At 40.5% G+C, this 18,185-nt stretch overlaps 1 protein-coding gene across 4 annotated transcripts in view; it reads right to left on the bottom strand.

Moving 5' to 3' along the window:
- Positions 1-12,240, bottom strand: part of fnbp1l (formin binding protein 1-like) — a 201,806-nt gene extending 189,566 nt beyond the window's left edge. Inside the window, exon 1 of one of the 4 annotated variants that reach the window (XM_043698825.1) lies at positions 12,008-12,240. In XM_043698825.1, coding sequence (XP_043554760.1) covers positions 12,008-12,031 — 24 coding nt within the window. In that variant the 5' untranslated portion in view covers positions 12,032-12,240. The remainder of the gene's footprint in view (positions 1-12,007) is intronic. The other 3 variants (XM_043698826.1, XM_043698827.1, XM_043698828.1) reach the window with 3 other exon arrangements.
- Positions 12,241-18,185: the final 5,945 nt, after the last annotated feature.

Raw genomic sequence — 18,185 nt, 5'->3', positions numbered from 1 at the left:
GGGAAGAATGGCAGTAGGATGATCTGTGGGGGGCGTGTCAGCAGAATGCAGGTGAGTGGCGTTGGTGGGGGCGGAAGTGGTGGCAGACACAGCAGTCGGGGTGGTGGAAGTCACTGAGCGTGTGACATCAGCGATGATGTGAGGGGTGGACATGCTGTCACGTGTGATGCATGAGAGGGGCGGAAGTAGTTGTGGGAGTGGCCATGATGGGGGCAGAAGTGACATCATCAATCAGCGTGGGGATGGCAGCTGCACCAGCCACATGGCTAATGGCATCCGAGCAGTTCCAGAGGCCGGCAGAATCTTCTGGAATGTTTGAGGAGCACTGGTTATGGAGGTGGGTAGATAAAAGTTTGTTGTACTTACAGTTTTTGATGTTTGAGATGGAGTTGAAATACTGTTTGCTGAGAGTATGAATTCTCCTGAGGATGTAGTACAGAGTGGGTCCTATGCAATTCTGAGAGAGTGTGGCCCTCAGCTGAGGTAGGGCTGACTGTACAGAGGTTAGGTGCCGGCGCATTGCTGCAAGCGTGGAGTGGAGGATCTTTAAGGAGAACTGTTGCTGGTGTTTTTGAATCTGTAGTCTGTACTGTTTATCCTGTTCGGTTCCAAACTCTGCTGGTTTAAAGGTGGTCCGGAGTCCATGTGGGATGAGTTGGTTACGGAGGCAGGCACTGAGGAAGCAAATGTGGCTGTGGTAGCGAGTTTGTTTCAGGACATGGTTGAAGAGCTTCAGGGCAGAGGAAATGACCTGGGAGTTGCAGTGAGAGGGACTCCCTGAAATTCTTGTAGAGAGAGGAGGAAAACTTCTTCAAGCATGTAATATTCCAACAGTGGCCTAACCAATGTCCTGTACAGCTGCAACGTGACCTCCCAACTCCTGTACTCAGTAATCTGACCAATGAAGGAAAGCATACCAAGCATGCATTCTTCACTATCCTATCTACCTGCGACTCCACTTTCAAGGAGCTATGAACCTGTACTCCAAGGTCTCTTTGTTCTGCAACAATCCCTAGGACCTTACCATTAAGTGTATAAGTCTTACTAAGATTTGCTTTCCCAAAATGCAGCACGTCACACTTATCTAAATTAAACTCCATCTGCCATTTCTCAGCCCATTGGCCCATCTGGTCAAGATCCTGTTGTAATCGGAGGTAAACTTCTTCACTGTCCACTACACCTCCAATTCTGGTGTCATCTGCAAACTTACTAACTATATCTCTTATGCTCACATCCAAATCATTTATATAAATAAAGTAGAGGGCCCAGCACCGAACATTGTGGCTACAGGCCTCGAGTCTGAAAAACAACCCTCTGTCTTCTACCTTTGAGCCAGTTCTGTATCCAAATGGCTAGTTCTACCTGTATTTCATGAGATCTAACCTTACTAACCAGTCTCCCATGGGCAACCTTGTTGAATGCCTTACTGGTCCATATAGATCGCATCCACCGTTCTGCCCTCATCAATCCTCTTTGTTACTTCCTCAAAAAACGCAATCAAGTTTGTGAGACATGATTTCCCACGCACAAAGCCATGTTGACTATTCCTAATCAGTCCTTGCCTTTCCAAATACATCTACATCCTGTCCCTCAGGATTCCCTCCAGCAACTTGCCCTCTACCGATATCAGGCTCACTGGCTGATAGTTCATTGGCTTGTCCTTACTGCATTTCTTAAACAGTGGCACCAGCATCCTCCAGTTTTCCAGCACCTCACCTGTGACTATCGATGATACAAATATCTCAGTAAGAGGCCCAATTTGTCAGCACTTGGGCCACATGCCTCTGAACTCTTCCTATTCATATACCAATCCAGATGCCTTTTAAAATGTTGTAATTGAACCAGCCTCCACCATTTCCGCTGGTAGCTCATTCTATGCAAGCACCACCCTCTGTGTGAAAAAGCTGTAAGAGGTTTAGAGGGATATGAGCCACATTGAGGCACGTGGGCTAATTAAGTTTGGGAAACTTGATTGGTGTCGTCAAATTTGACCAAAGGGTCGGCTTCTGTCTGTATGACTCCACAATTTTAAAGAAAAATGTCAAGGGTAGGAACTATTATCCATGGTTACATGATACAACAGATATTCCAGAAGCAGCAATAAATCAGGAAATGGAAGGAGGGAGGAACTGAGGAAAACCAATCACCAGAAAAGTGATACTCAGCAAATTGTTGGAACAGCAGCTTACAAGAGCCCAAATCTTGATGGACTACATCCTCGGGTGTTAAAAAATGGTCAGTTAGAGATGGTTGATGTTTTGGTTTCAATTTTCCAAAACTCACTTGTTTCAGAGACAGTCCTATGAGATTGCAAGATTTTGAATACAGGTGTTGCATTCACTAAGGAGAGAAAGCAGGAAACTACAGGCTGGGTAGCTTAACATTAGCAAATATAGGGGAAATGTTAGAAATCATTGTTATATAAGTTATGAAAGAGCATTTAATAACTCCAAGGTAATGGAGTAGAGTCAACATGGTTCTGTGAAAGGGGAAAACATTTTTGACATGATTGGAGCTCTTTGAGGTGGTAACGTGCTGTAAATAAAGGGGGAGGCAGCAGATGCATTGTACTTAGAATTCTAGAAGGCATTTGATAAGGTGCCACATCAAAAAGGTTATTACAGATTTTTTTTAAATCCTAGTAGGGGGTAACAATATTTGGCACGGATAGAAAATGGGTTGGCTTAGAGGAAGCAGAGAATAAGCATAAATTGGTCTTTTTCAAGTTGGCAAGACATCTCGAGCGGTATCAAAACTCAGACCACAAATACTTGTAGTTTATATAAATTACTTTGGATGGAGTGAGGGAAGGTACGATTACCAATTTGCTGATGACACATAGATAGGTAGGGATACAAGTTGTGAAGATGATACAATGTGTTTACAAAATATATTGATAGGTTATCTGAGTGGACAAAGATGTAGCAATGAAATATGTGGTAAAATGTGAACCTATCCATTTTGGTAGAATGAATGAAAAAGATTACGTAAATGGGGAGAGAGATTACAGAGCTCTGAAATGCAGAGGGACCTGGGGATCTATGTGCAGGAATCACAAAAAAGATTAGTACACAGGTACAGCAAATGATTAGGAAAGCTAATAGAAGATCACTATTATCATGAAAGGAACTGAATATAAAATTAGGGAAAAAAAAGTTATATTTCGGTTACATAAGGCACTGATTAGATTTCACCTGGAATACAGTGCAGTATTGATCACCACCTTGTGGTGAAGACAATTCAAAGAAAGTTTATGTAACTCATACCTGAAATGAGCAAGTTGCCTTATGGAGGAAAACTTGGACAGGCTAGCCTATAAGGAGTTTAGAAGAGGAAGAGGTGACTTGATTGAAACATAAAACCCTTGAAGATTCTTGACAGGATAGATTTGAAGAGAATATTTCCTCCAATCAGCGAATCTAGAAATAGGTATCTCTGTTTAAAACTAGTGATGCATATTCAAAACAGAGATTAGGTAAACGCTTTACTCTTAGATGTTTGATTAGTATTGCTAAGTGAAACTGCAAAAATACTCTTTGATTAGTATTGCTAAGTGAAACTGCAAAAATACTCTTAAGAATATTCTATCTCTGAAAAGCTGATGGAAGCAGAGTTCCAAAGACTTTGGAACTCTGCTTCCATCAGCTTTTCAGAGATAGAATATTCTTAAGAGTATTTTTGCAGTTTCACTTAGCAATACTAATGTTGCTTCTTCTAAAAGCTTTCAGTGTTAGGGCTATTAAATACTTAAACCAAATTTAGGTTTCAAATTTTTGTCAAGGGAGGCCATGTGGTACAAAGTAAACTGGAACCCCATCCATTCATCCCTGCCAGTTTGTTTTGAATCCAGCATTAACTGACAGGACAATGAGCATCTCTATTCCAACAGTAGTTACAGATCTCAAAAGAAACAGGTTATTACAGTCTCAATTCAATTCCCAGTGGACATATCCATAACACAAAGCAACTCTCAAATTCCACGTATTTACAGAGGTTATTTTAGACAACCTGAGAAATAGAATTATTGCACCAATGTAGCAATGAGTACTTCAGCAGATTGGGAAACAGCTATACAAAGAACTAATTCAATTTTGGAGGTGGAGGCTTCAAAACAAATTTGGATATTCACATTAACTTCCTTTTCTAAAAGGATTTGAAAGCATCTGAAATAGGAAAATGTGAACAGTTTACTATACCCAATTATTGAACGTGCTGAAAAGAAATTATTATATAAGAAACTGATTTGTAACATTCTTGACTGGATAAATACTGCAGCTTGAAGACAAACTTTAACCACAATTGAATTGTTAGTGAATTTTAGACTACTCGTCGCAGTTTACTGATGTTGTTCTACTTTTAATTCCAGGTAATATAGCCTCTATTCATTTAAGCCAATGTTGACATGCAGTTTGTTATTAAATTTCCAATTGCTCAAAGTTTTATTGAAGTACCATTTCCAAATTCAGGACATCTACAAACTAATGCAAGAAACACATAGCAGAAGGACTCAACATGCCTCTCCTGCAATTATATTGCACACGTAAGCGAGCAACTACAATTAAGCTACTTAAAAGGTTTGTAGTCTCTGATGTTTCAAACAAACGCACTGTTACTGGTTATTACAATTAGGTAGTTATCACCACTATCTTATTAATACTAATTTTATCCAAAAATAAATGAGAATCCTGAAATCACAACTTCCACGCAGTGCGTTAGATTTGTAAAATAGGAACGCAATATACAAAAATAGCACACCTGTACCAAAATTGGACATTTCATTAACTATGCTTCAGCAGCTAGAAATGTTCTTTTAAATCAAAACTACTAAGTCAATGTAGGGTTATAAAGAGGATAGATTAGAATGGTGCTGAAAAAGCACAGCAGGTCAGGCAGTATCCGAGGAGCAGGAAAATCGACGTTTCAGGCAAAAACCCTTTATCAGGAATTCATCAGCCCTTCATCAGCCATTCCTGATGAAGGGCTTTTGCCCGAAACGTCGATTTTCCTGTTCCTCAGAGCTCCTTTATGCTCCTTTACATAAAAGCAATTCTGTGACCTCTCGGGTAATATCAAAACTGTATCACAAAGTCTACAAAATGCAAGCTTACAGTATCTTATGATTAAAATCTACAATCAAATATACAAATTAACACAGTAAGCTATCCAACCCATCAAGCCTACTACACTCAATAAAATCTGACTGTTCTGTTTTGTGCTTTGTATTTATATTTCCATATACCCCTAATTACCTTTGATGTCCTTGTTTATCTACCTCTTTAAAAAAAAGTGTCACCTCCATCACCTTCTGAGGCAGACATTCCACAGTCATACAAGCCACAGAAAGAAAAAAAAATTAAATCTCTGCCTGAAATCAGCACTCTACATTTTCCTTAAAAAGAAAGTGCCTCTTAGTTCTGGACTTGCCAAAGAGGAAACATTCTTTCCACATATACTCTGTTAGGACCATTCAGGATTTTATACAGTTCAATCAAGTCACACCTTGCTCTTTTAACTGTCAGTGTAAACAGTCCAGTCTTCCAACTTTTCAACATAAGACAACCTTATCATTGCATATATTTGTCTAGTAAACCTCCTCTAAAATGTTTCCAACACATTTACATCCTACCTTAAATAAGACGACCAATACTACACACGATTTGGAGATGCACTAGCTTTCAGAGCGCCGCTCCTGCATCACAACCACCTGATGAAGGAGTGGCGCTCCGAAAGCTAGTGCTTCCAATTAAACCTGTTGGACTATAACCTGGTGTTGTGTGATTTTTAACTTAATACTACACACAATATTCAAATATAGTATCACTAATAGCCAATGTTATGCTTCAATTATATCTTCATTTCTATGCTCAATTCGTCTCATAATAAATTCTTCTCATCCTTCTTAATTACTTTCTGCATCTGCATACTACCTTCTTGTGACTCATAGGTAGACCCCACAGCACCTCCATTCTGCAATCCTTCTCTGTTTAAAGAAGGAATGCACATCTCCAAAATGCTGAGGAAAACATTTAATTATATGCTAATATTAAGTGGAAATTTACAAAAAATTAATTATGAAACCAATTTTTTTAAAAATATTCATTCCTGGGATATGGATGGTTAGACCAACATTTATTACTGAGAGGGCGGTTAAGAGTCAACCCTATTGCTGTGGGTCTGGAGTACCATGTGGGCCAGACCAAGTGAGTTTCCCTCCCTAAGGAACATTAGTTACCCAGATGGGTTTTTCTGACAGGTAATCAACAGCATCATTAGGCTCTTAATTCCAGGCTTTTATTGAATTTAAATTCTACCATCTGCCATGACAGGATTTGAACCTAGGTCCCCAGAACATTAACCAGATCTCTGTATTCATCATCTAGTGAACTCTGATTCTAGCCTTTGCATATCCAAGAGCAGTACAACTAGATGCGAGGAAGTTGAATATGATTTTGCAATATTTAAATGCTAACAAAGTTTAAAAGTATTAGGAAAATGACCACAACCTAAAAACATTCACAAAGAGGAATCAGTACACACACAACAATTAGAAAAATGAATATAAGTCCACTATTGGTTGAAGGAAAAACATGAGGAGAATTCATTACTCTGTTTTGAATGCTGTGGTAACTTTATATAAGAACATAACTGACAGGCCCTTACTTTAAGCCACAATCTAAGGCTCTCTCCAATTATGCTGCACAGAATCAGTACTACCGAGAAGTGTCAGCCGAGTTCCAATCTTAAATTGCAGAAACAACAGCCACAGAAACAAGAGTGGCCAATTAAGCCAAGCTTCTATTAAACAAACACGGGAGTTTTAATGGCGCAATGATAGTGTCTCTGCCTGAGCCAGAGGCCTGGTTTCAAGCTCCATCTGCTTTAGAGATATACTATAACCTGTCTGAATAGGTTGATTAAAAATATTTATATTACCAAACAGTAAAAACACTGCAATTAAACAATCACTAATGCACGGCTGTTCAAAAAAAAAACCTACTGTACAACTTTTGTGAAGGCAACATTTTTGCCCACTCCACTTTCATACTTGTTCTTCTGAAATGTTCTGTCCCTTACTGGAATGAATTTATGCCAGTAGCTATCCTGTACCTCACCCAATAGGCCACTTCTCATGCACAATACTAAACACCAAGAGCTGACAGAATATTTGTATTATGATTGGAAAGTGCACATGGGTTTTGCATTCACTAGTGGTCATTAAGCTAAAGAACTAGAAGCTAGCTATTTTTCACACCAATGCTCAGGTCTTTGGATTGAACCCAACTGGAGTAGTCTGCAGCCGTCCCAAAAGAAATCAGCTAATACAGATTAGCTTGAGAATCAAGTCAGGGATATATACACACAAACATTCAATTTAGGAGGGGTACACTCTTTGGCCCTCCAAGCCTGCACTGATGCATTTTGCCCTTCCATATTAAAACTGTCTGTCTTCACTTACAGGATCCCTCTTCTCCCTTCCTATTCATGTATTCGTCCAGGTGCTTTTTGAATGCTGCTTTTGAATCTCCTACCACCACCTCTGGCAGCAGCATCTAGACACTCAACTCTTTTTATGAAAAACTTGCCATCCATTTTAAACCAATCAACCACCACCATCACCACCGCCCCCTCCCCACCCCACCACCACCACCTCCTACCTTGCACCTATGTCCCCTAGTAACTGACCCTTCCACCTCAGGAAAAAGCCCCATACTTTCCACTCTATCCATGCAATTCACAATCTTATAAACTTCTATCAGGTCTCCTCTCAACCTCATGCATTCCAGGGAAAACATATCCAGTCTATCCAACCTTTCTTCATAAAAAAAGTCCCCATACCAGGCAATCCTGGTAAACCTTTTCTGTATCCTCTCCAAAGTATCCACATCCTTCTGGTAGTGTGGTGACCAGATGTATATGCAATAGTCCTTCTGGTAGTGTGGCCTAACTGAAGTTCTATAAAGCTGCAGCATAACTTGTCTACACTCATACTCAATGCCCTTCCAATGAAGACAAACATGCCATAAGCCTTTTTTGTTACACCTTATCTACCTGCACTATCACCTTCAGTGATCTGTGCATCTGCACACCCACATCCTTCTGCATAGCAATAGTCCTAAGAGTTCTGCCAATCACTGTATAATTTCCAGCTGTACTTGACTTTCCAAAATGCATCAGTTCACATTTGTCTGGATTAAACTTCATTTAACATTTTCTGCCCATGTCTCTAACGGCTCTATACCCTGCTGTATCCTCTGACAATCCTCCACTATCTATAACTCCACCAATCTTTGTATCATCTGCAAAGCTACTAATTAGACCAGTCAGCTTTCCCCCAAAAGCTGCAATGGAATTGATGGTAAAATGCTCTCCTTTTTTGTGATGGTACATTCTATAATTCTATAAATACTATGGTGTTCACCCTCATATTAAAAATAATGTACAGAAAGTTAACATTTTCCCTTAAAGATTCCACAAATGTTTGACTTAAAACCTAACTATAATTTAATTAATCGTGGTCCATCTATTTGGATATTTCAGGTTTCTCTCCCACATACTTTAATAGCAACTATTGAGGCTGTAATTTACTATCAAAATCTAAATCCAGAAACAAAATTAAGTTTTCTGAAAATGAATTGGAAAATTACATAAAAATCAATCTCCTGCTAATATCCTAACTGCCCTCACCTCCCCTAACATTTGTACTGTCCTCAAAAACCTCATTTTGTTAAGGCTGTGCAAGTCTATACAGCAAGGAGATGGCTTAGTGGCACTACCATAGACAATTAATCCAGATGCTGAGGTAATGTCCTGGGGACCCAGATTTAATTTCTGACAAACATCAGAATGGTGGATTGCTTGGTTTGTGATTTTAAAAAGCATATTTTTGAGTTTGGCACATAAATTGAGTAACTGGAAACATGGATGATTTAGGAATGGTGGATAATAGGACCACAGTTGATTTGGTGGTGGGGACAAAAAAAAGTTGCGTACGAGCACTTTGAGATATGAAAAGAAAACAATAGATAAAAATCTGGAGCAAGGCTCTTGTGGCATAGTGGTAACATTCCTACCTTTCAGCCTGGAGACTTAGTTTCCAAGTTGTGGAGCAGATTGTGAGGAGATGGCCTCATGGTATTATCCCTTGACTATTAATCCATGGAATTAGGTAATGTTCTGGAGACCAGGGTTTGAATCCTGATAGTCCAGAGTGGGAGAATGGTGGGTTTATTGGTTTATGACAAGGGCTCTTGTGGTACAGTAGTTGTATCCCTACCTCTGGGCCAGAAATCCTAAGTTTATAAATACATAAATTGATTTTAAAAAATCTAACAAACAAATCTCAAGCAGGATGTCTCATACAAAACAAAAATGACCAGGAACTCCTATCCATTTTTTACTTCCCCACCCACTGCTAATAATCAATTGTAAAGTCTGCACAACGAACCAAGATGAGCTCAACTAACACCACACACTATACTTAATGGGGTGTCTTATGTGCTGCCAAAATGTGAACTCTGCTTACCTACACAACCAGTGCTAAATGCTTTAAAATTCATTTGAGGGGTTAGGGCATCACTGATAAGGGCAGCAAAGGCAAACCCCAATTGCCATCAGAAAGATGGTAGTGACCAACTTCTTGAACCACTGCGTCCAGATGTTGAAGGTATACTATAGTGTTGTTCAGTAGGGAGTACATTTCTCAAATTCAACTCTTTTGTCCATGTCTGAAACAAGATTATAATGAAGTCAGAGGCCAGATAATTCTGGCAGAATGCGAATAGCACAAGGTGCCATTTAGTAATGCTGTCAAGACACCTTATTGATAATTGAGGGCAGACTGGTGGAGAATCAATGCCCAGATTAGTTTTGTTCTACTTTTGATGTACATCTCACATGACATGTCCATTCCTGATCAATCAGGTAGATTCCACTGCTGCAAATAGACTGATGTGTTAAAAGAAAAAGATGTAACACGTAAACTGCAGCTTAACTGCACAGATTAAATCACGATTCACTACAAAGTGAAAGTAAATCATTTTCTCTCTAGGCTTGATTTTAATTTTTAATTATAGTCTTAGTAAATTCACCTTAAATATGAAACAAGATTAAAGTAAGATAAAAGCAAAGTACAACGAATGCTGGAGATATAAAATAAACAAAATACTAAAGAAATTCAGCACATCTGGCAGCAATGGTCTGAGAACAAAGTACTCACATTTCAAGTCTGCTATGTCTATTCTTTGGAATGTTAATGCAATACAAACCAGTTAGATTAGAAATATTCATCAGCATTTATATTTATACATAGAATTCAAATTCTGCTCATCAACTCAAGCTTATCCAAAAAAATTAAATCAGTCGTTGAATGCTGTTTTTAACTTATTTAACACTTTTCGAATTGGGCAATCCTTCAGTCTATATTCTAATTTATCTTCAATATCAACATAGATTGTTTGTTTTAGTTTATGGGTCTCCTTCCCGGAGCAATTTAGATACGTTCAACCATATTTCCTTTAGTACTTATGTTCTCTCGGATGCAGTGCCTATTCTACATTAATGTACGGCACGTCCGAAGAAAGCAAATGAAATGTTCACCTCTTTCACTTAGAATAATGGGGTCTCAGTTCCCTTACGCAGGTTTCTTCCCTATTCGGACATACCGTGCTTCGACACTTTAAACTGCATTTTAAACACCCTGTACCAACTTCCTGAAATCGTTCTGGCTTCCAAAGTGTAGAATATTTTGAGGACGTGGAGGGGCAGACATTTTAAAATTAGCGGGTTTGTCAACATCCACTATATCAGGTTTACAATGAAAATCAAGAGAAATAAATATTTTGAGCTTATGTCAGGAAGCACAAGTGATTTGTTCATTTGCTGTACTAGAACTTATGAAAAGTAGTTAAACGGCCACAGTCCCTACGTTACGGCCAATAGAGAAAATAGACAGTCGCTCGTAACAACACGGTTGAGAGGTACGATGCAAAATTTTCACAATTAAGACACTTGCTGAGAGAAAAGTCGTGGGATATATAAATATCAAGTGGCTCTGCCATTTCAGTGTTTATTTATACGAATATAACACAACACACATAACCTGATCGAACAAGTGACCGTTTTGGAAGCTGCAAATCAAATGGAGTTCAAGGGAATCCATTAAAAAGACGTGCCGTGCAGGTAAAACGTACAGGTATTGCTTTGTGAGCGCGTTATGGAGTCTTTCCACAAACATGTACTGCTGAGGGGGGAGGGCGGGGTGGGAAAAGGAGAATAGCAGTGACAGAAATCCCTCAAACTGGTCTGGATCTTTCTGTCACTCACTCAAATCTCCAAATTACATTCGATGATGAGAGAGAGAGAGAGAAACACACACACCCACAGAGAGAGGGGAGAGCTGACAGACACGCAGATCTCTCCCTCTCCCAGAGCCACGTACCGAGTGCATTGTTCCAACAGCAAAGGAGGGCTCCTCCTGCCAGTAACAAACACCCGACACAATAATTATTTTTTTTAAAAAAAGAGGACTGGCTGCTAACCGAATCCACCGCCTTAAACAAAAACTACCACAAAATGATCGAGGAGATCCCCTGTTGTGGAGGTGGCGAGAGGGTGAAGAGAGAGAGACAGACAGACAGACAATAAAAAGACTGCCCAACTTTCCTCGCAGGTGTGAGCGGCGCTTTACAATAATAAAATGGCACAGGACCGAGCTGCCCGAGAAGGAAACACACACACAACAAATGCACCTTCCCCAACACCCCACCCTCCCCTCCCCTCGCCAACCGGAGCGGTTTGGAGAGAAAAAAAAATCAAACTTCGGGGGGGGGGGCGGCGTAGGCTTCCCCGGAATCCCGGGGCTGTCGGCTCGGTGTGGATCCTGACGTGAGGGGGGGGAAGCCGGCCATCGTCCAGCCCCCGCCAACCGTCACCCCCTCGCGTGACAACAAAAAAAAACAATCAACATCATCACAAACAAAAGAGAGAGAAAATAAAATTCCTCACTTACCCAGAGCTCCGTCCCCCAATGCATGGTTGCCGGCTCGTTCCTTTTATCCCGACTTCGTCTCGCTTTCCCTCCCTAAGTCTGTGTGTGAGTGTGTTGTTCTTTTTCAAAGCCGCCCCCTTCAGCTTCAGCGGCAACTGTCTCCTCGCTCCTCGTCCTTCTCTCCAGGAGAACGCGGTGGAAGCCGGGATGCTGGAGGACTCAGGTTGGAGACGGAGACGCTCGCCCGCGATCGATCCCTCCCCAACTGAGCCGCAGGAGGCACTGACTGATTCACACCCAGGGCTGGGTTACCAACGCTCATTTACTCTGCACACAGTGATTCAGACGGGCAGGGCAGGGATGGGGGGGGGTTGGCTGTTGCAATCACACACACAAAACAAAAAACCCCAGTCTCTTTGCATTTTTCGCCCAGCTCTGCATGAAAGAAAAGCGCCAGTTTTCTTTAATTTGCAGGAGCACGTTATGTTAAATGAGTCTTTGTTCTTACGCAGATTGCCGTGTTGTACAAGACGGCATAATGCAACAAAATACGTTGCAGACCTGTCACTACTTATCCCCTCACTGTTGTTTCAAAACAGGTTCGCGATTAACTGCAAAAGTGCTCAGGAGGCCAGGCAGCATCAGTGGAGAACGAAAAGAGAATGATGACCTTTCATCAGAACAGCGAAAAAATCCTAATGTTCTAGCTATTTAATTAAAAGGAAAAGGTAAGAGGGAATGAACAAAGAGAAACGTATGTGATTAGGTGCGGGACTGGAGAAATTAAATGCAACGATTAAGCCCTGGATAGTTTGATAGAGTAAAATCATACGGAGGAGTAATAAGCCGATTCAAAAATGATAAATACTGGGTAGGTGGAAAACCTGGCGCCATATGTGTGATTGCACACAGATAGCAGTTACCTCACTCCACAAGAGAGGGACAATTGCACAAGCGAAACCATTTCTATATGTTGTAACCCTCTTGGGATTACATCCAAAACATCATAAATGCAATAACACTGAAACAGATTGCTTTGAAGATTAATACAGGTTATTTATTTTAAAACCACTCTACATTACATCGGCATATCCAGAACCACCTGATGAAGGAGCAGCGCTTCGAAAGCTAGTGCTTCCAAATAAACCTGTTGGACTACAACCTGATGCTGTGTGATTTTTAACTTTGTACACCCCAGTCCAACACCTGCATCAGGGTAGTTTTAGGGGATAGTTTATTCCCGGGAATGGAGACTGAGATCAAGGAAAGGAAGGAAACTGCCCGAAATGGACGATGGTGAAAATTATAGAGGGATGGAAATTGGAGGCAAAATGAACACAAGGTCTTGGCGAGAGATCGAAGCGACACCTTAACAGTCCTGTGTCCCAGAAAAAAGGGGGTTGTGAGAGGGGTCAGCTCTGATCCAGAGTCATCTAGGCGCAAAACGTTAGCTTGCTGCCTCTCCATGGATGCTGCCTAACCTGCAGTGATCCCAAACTTTGTTGTTTTGGCTGCGTGTTCTCAATTAGCAAGCTTAAGTAAAATTAAAAAGTTTGTTATGTGTTACCTTCTTCCAGATATTCAGTCCTTTTGACTTAAAGTCAAGCAGGGATTGGGAGCAGGTATAGAGTGAGATGTGTTCTTTACTAAAGTACTTTCATCTTAAGTTGATCATGATTTCCATGGGTAACGAGGTTATTTGATTACAATGTTACAAATCTTCATATTCAACATGAAAGGAGAAGTTACATACAGCATGGAAACTGATCTTTTAATCCAACTAGACCATGCCAACCATGTTCCCAATCTAAATTAGCCCTATGTGCCTGTAGTTGGTCCATATCCCTCCAAACCTTTCCTATTTATGTGCTTATCCAAATTTCTTTTAAAATGTTCTGTCTATCACTTCCTCTGTCAGTTCATTCCACACACTAACCACTGTCTGTGGAAAAAAGTTGCCCCTCATGTCCTTTTTAAATCTTTCTCCTCTCACCTTAAAAATGTGCCCCCAAGTTTTGAATTCCCCTACCTTGAGGAAAAGACCTTTTGTTATTCATCTATGCCCCTCATGATTTTATAAACTTCTTTATGGTCTCCCCTCAATCTCCTACATTCTAGTGAAAGCCCTATTTTTATAACTCAAACCCTCCATTCCCAGGTAAATCCTGGTAAATCTTTTCTGAACCCTCTCCAGCTTACTAAGATCCTTCCTACAGCAGGATGAGAACTGCATACAGTACTCCAGAAGAGGTCTCACCAACATCCTGTACAACCTCAACATGACGTCCCAATTCCTACTCAAAGGTCCGAGCAATGAAAGTAAGCACGTGGAATGCCTTCTTAACCACACTGAGTACCAATGATGCAAACTTCAAAGACTTATGTACCTGAACTCCGAGGCTTCTCTGTTCTACAACACTACTCTTGGCCCCACCATTAATTGTATAAGTCCTAGTCAAAAGTGGGGTGCTTAAAAAGCATAGCAGGTCAGGCAGCATCAACATTTCGGGCATAAGCACTTCATCAAGTTCTGCCCTTGTTTGTTGTACCAAAACGCAATACCTCACATTTATCCAGATTAAGCTTCATCTGCCACTTCTCAGCCCGTTGACCTAACTGATCAAGATCTCTGTTATCTTAGATAACATCAAAATTGGTATAGTGGACAGTGAAGAAGGTTATCTGCAAATTTACTAACCACGTCCCCTATTTTCTCATCCAAATAGTTTATACAAATTATGAACATTAGTGGACCTAGTACTGATCCCTGTGGAGCACTGCTGGTCACAGGGCTCCAGTCCAAACAAAACCTGTCCACTACATCCTCTGACTCGTACTGTCAAGCTAATTTTGTATCTAATTGGCAAGGTCACCCTGAATCCCATGTGATCTAACTTCAGTAATTAGTCTACCTTGTCAATGTCTTTACTAAATTCCAAGTAAACAACATCTACTGCTCTGTCCTCAATCTTATTGGCTACTTCCTCAAAAAACTCAATCAAGTTTGGAGATACGATTTCCCTTGCACAAATCCATGCTGACTATCCCTAATAATTTCTTGCCTCTCCAAATGCAGGAAAATCCTACCTTTCAGGATCACTTCCAACAGTTTGCCCACCACCGATTTTAGACATAGGTCTATAGTTCCCAGGTATCACCTTACAGCCTTTATTTAAAAAAGGCACAACATTAGTCAACCTCTAGTCATCCGGCAGTTCGCTTGTAGTTATAGATGATACAAATATTTCTGCTAAGGACCCTGTAGTTGCCTCCCTAAATTCCCCCAACACCCTAGGATAGACATGACCAGGTCCCAGAGATTTATCCACCTTTATGTTTTCTAAGGCCTCCTGAATTTCCTCTTCTGTAATGTGAACTGTTTTCAAAACATCATTATTTCCCTGAGTTCTCTGGCCTCCATTTCTTCCTCCACAGTAAAAACTGATGCAAAATATTCATTTCTCTCTCATCTCCTGAGGTTCAACACAAAGGCAACCTTATTGACCTTTAAGGGGCCATACTGTCTTTCTACTTGTAATCTACTTGTAAAATCTCTTTGGACTTTTCTTATCTACCAAGGCTCTTTCATATCCCCTCTTTGCCTTCCTGATTTTCTTCTTAGGAATTCTCCTACACTCTTTATGCTCTTCAAGAGATTCATTGGTTCCCAGATGTCTTTCTCTAATTTTTTAAAATCTTGACGAGAACATGAAAATCTTTATTCATCCATTGTTCTTTACACTTACCCTTCACTCTGATAGAAAGATAATACCTCTGAACTCTCGTCATTCATTGCTTTACTTGCAAGCAGTCTACTCCAAACAACTTTTGAAAGTTCTTGTCTCATACATTGAAATTTGCCTTACTCCAGTTTAACTTTTAATTTTCTTTATGAAAACCTTATTCTTTTCCATAACTATTTTAAAACTAGTAGAATTATGATCACTAGTCCCAAAGTGTTCCCCTACTAACACTTAGGTCACTTGCCTTGCCTTATTCTGACTCAGATTTCTCCAGTTTCCTCATTTCCCCTCCCCCCACCTTGTCTCAGTCAAATCCCTCAAACTCAGCACTGCCTTCCTAACCTGCAATCTTCTTCCTGACCTCTCCGCCCCCACCCCACTCTGGCCTATCACCCTCACCTTGACCTCCTTCCACCTATCGCATTTCCAACGCCCCTCCCCTAAGTCCCTCCTCCCTACCTTTTATCTTAGCCTGCTGGACACACTTTCCTCATTCCTGAAGAAGGGCTTATGCCCGAAACGTCGATTCTCCTGTTCCTTGGATGCTGCCTGACCTGCTGCGTTTTCCAGCAACACATTTTCAGCTCTGATCTCCAGCATCTGCAGTCCTCACTTTCTCCTCCTTATTCCCAGAAAGTCAAGTTTGTTCCTTCTCTGGTAGGAACATTTACACATTGATAAAGAAAATTTTATTATATTATTATAACCCTATCATTTGTACTTATATCTGACATCTGTCAACATATTTGCTCCTTAATGTCTGACTACTGTAGGGTTTAGAATACAATCTCATCAAGGTGATCATGTCTTTCTTATTTCTAATTTCAACCCATATATTGTCACTGGACAATCTCTCAGAAATATCCTAATTACAGTAACCATGACTTGGAGTTGCCAGTATTGGACTAGAGTGGACAAAGTTAAAAATCACACAACACCAGGTTATCATCCAACAGGTTCATTTGGAAGCACTTACTTTCAGAGTGCCACTCCTTCATCAGGTTGTTCATCACAACCACCTGAAGGAGCAGCCCTCTGAAAGCTTATGCTTCCAAATAAACCTTTTGGACTATAACCTGGTGGTTGTGAGATTTTAAATTAATTACAGTTGTGATGTTTTCCTTAACTAAAAACACCACTCCCTGTCCTCCCATTCTATCCTTCCCATCATATCAAAACCACAGAATATTGAGCTGCCAGTCCTGTCCTTCCCAGCTAAGTTTCAATAATAGCTATGATGTCACAGTCCCATCTTCCGATACATGCCCTGAGTTCATCAGCCTTACTTATAATACCCCTTTTCTGATTCAGAACCGTACCCACCTATCTTTCTATTTTCACTGCTACTTAGGAGCGCACCCTTCCACCCCTGTAAAAATGGTTCGCAGACTCCTGAAATAAAAGTAGCAAATCTCCCTACTAGAACCTTGGCCCTTTTCTGGTTCAGGTCAAACCCATCCATTTTGAACAGGTCTTTACTCCCCCAGAAGAGATCCCAATGATCCAAGAATCTGAATCCCTGCATATTGCACCACCTGTTCTGCTGCTGATTTATCTGCTCTATCCTTTTATTCCTTCCCACATTAGAACGTAGCACCAAGAGTAAACCAGAGATTACTACTTCTGAGGTTCTGTTTTTAAACCTGTTTTTAAACCTTCTGTTGAAACACTAATATTTACTCTATAAAAGCCTTAACCCTTTCCTTAACTATGTCACCCTACCAATATGTACAATAACTTCTGGCTTTTCACCCTCCCATTTGACAATATGCTTCAACTGGTTTGAGATGTCATTAACCACGGCACCAGAAAAGCAACATACTATCGTAGATTTATGCTCAGTGCCACAGAATTTCCTTTCTGTGCCCCAACAAGAGTGTCCCCCATAACAATTGACAAACACCACTGAACATAATATTCTTTCTTAGTGCTCAAGATCTGACTGCTGCTTCTATTTTAATCTGAGCGCCTATCCCCTTCAACAGTACTCATACCATTATCTGTTTGGAGAGAGAATAGCCACAAAGGACTTCTAAACCACCTTACCTTTCCTGACAGTCACCCATCTAACTGACTGATCTTGTTGTGAAATCACTGTTCTCAATCTACCAGAGTTCACACTGTCTCTTGAATGGCCTCAGTGACATTAAGCCTAAAAAGCTCTCACTCTCACCTTATGTATAAAATAAACTAGTACCCTTCCTTACCCACAGATTTCAATCTCAATCATACAAACGATAAAAACAAAAAAAACTTTAAAATATGAAACACTTAGCTGAAACAAAACAAAAGAACATCTGAAATCCAGATTTTAAAAAAATCTCTGCAGAGCCGTTCAGTGTTGGCCTCTCCACAAGCTCTATGTGCAAAACACTATCTCTCCTTCGCGTAAAGTTGCTTTAAAAAATCCCAGGCAGCAACATCAGTATTTTACTAGATGGGAATCTTGTCTCCCT

Source organism: Chiloscyllium plagiosum, chromosome 11 (genome assembly GCF_004010195.1).
Source record: "Chiloscyllium plagiosum isolate BGI_BamShark_2017 chromosome 11, ASM401019v2, whole genome shotgun sequence".
Lineage (NCBI taxonomy): Eukaryota > Metazoa > Chordata > Chondrichthyes > Orectolobiformes > Hemiscylliidae > Chiloscyllium > Chiloscyllium plagiosum.
The sequence above is the reverse complement of the archived record's forward strand: the minus strand, read 5'-3'. Positions and strand labels throughout refer to the sequence as shown.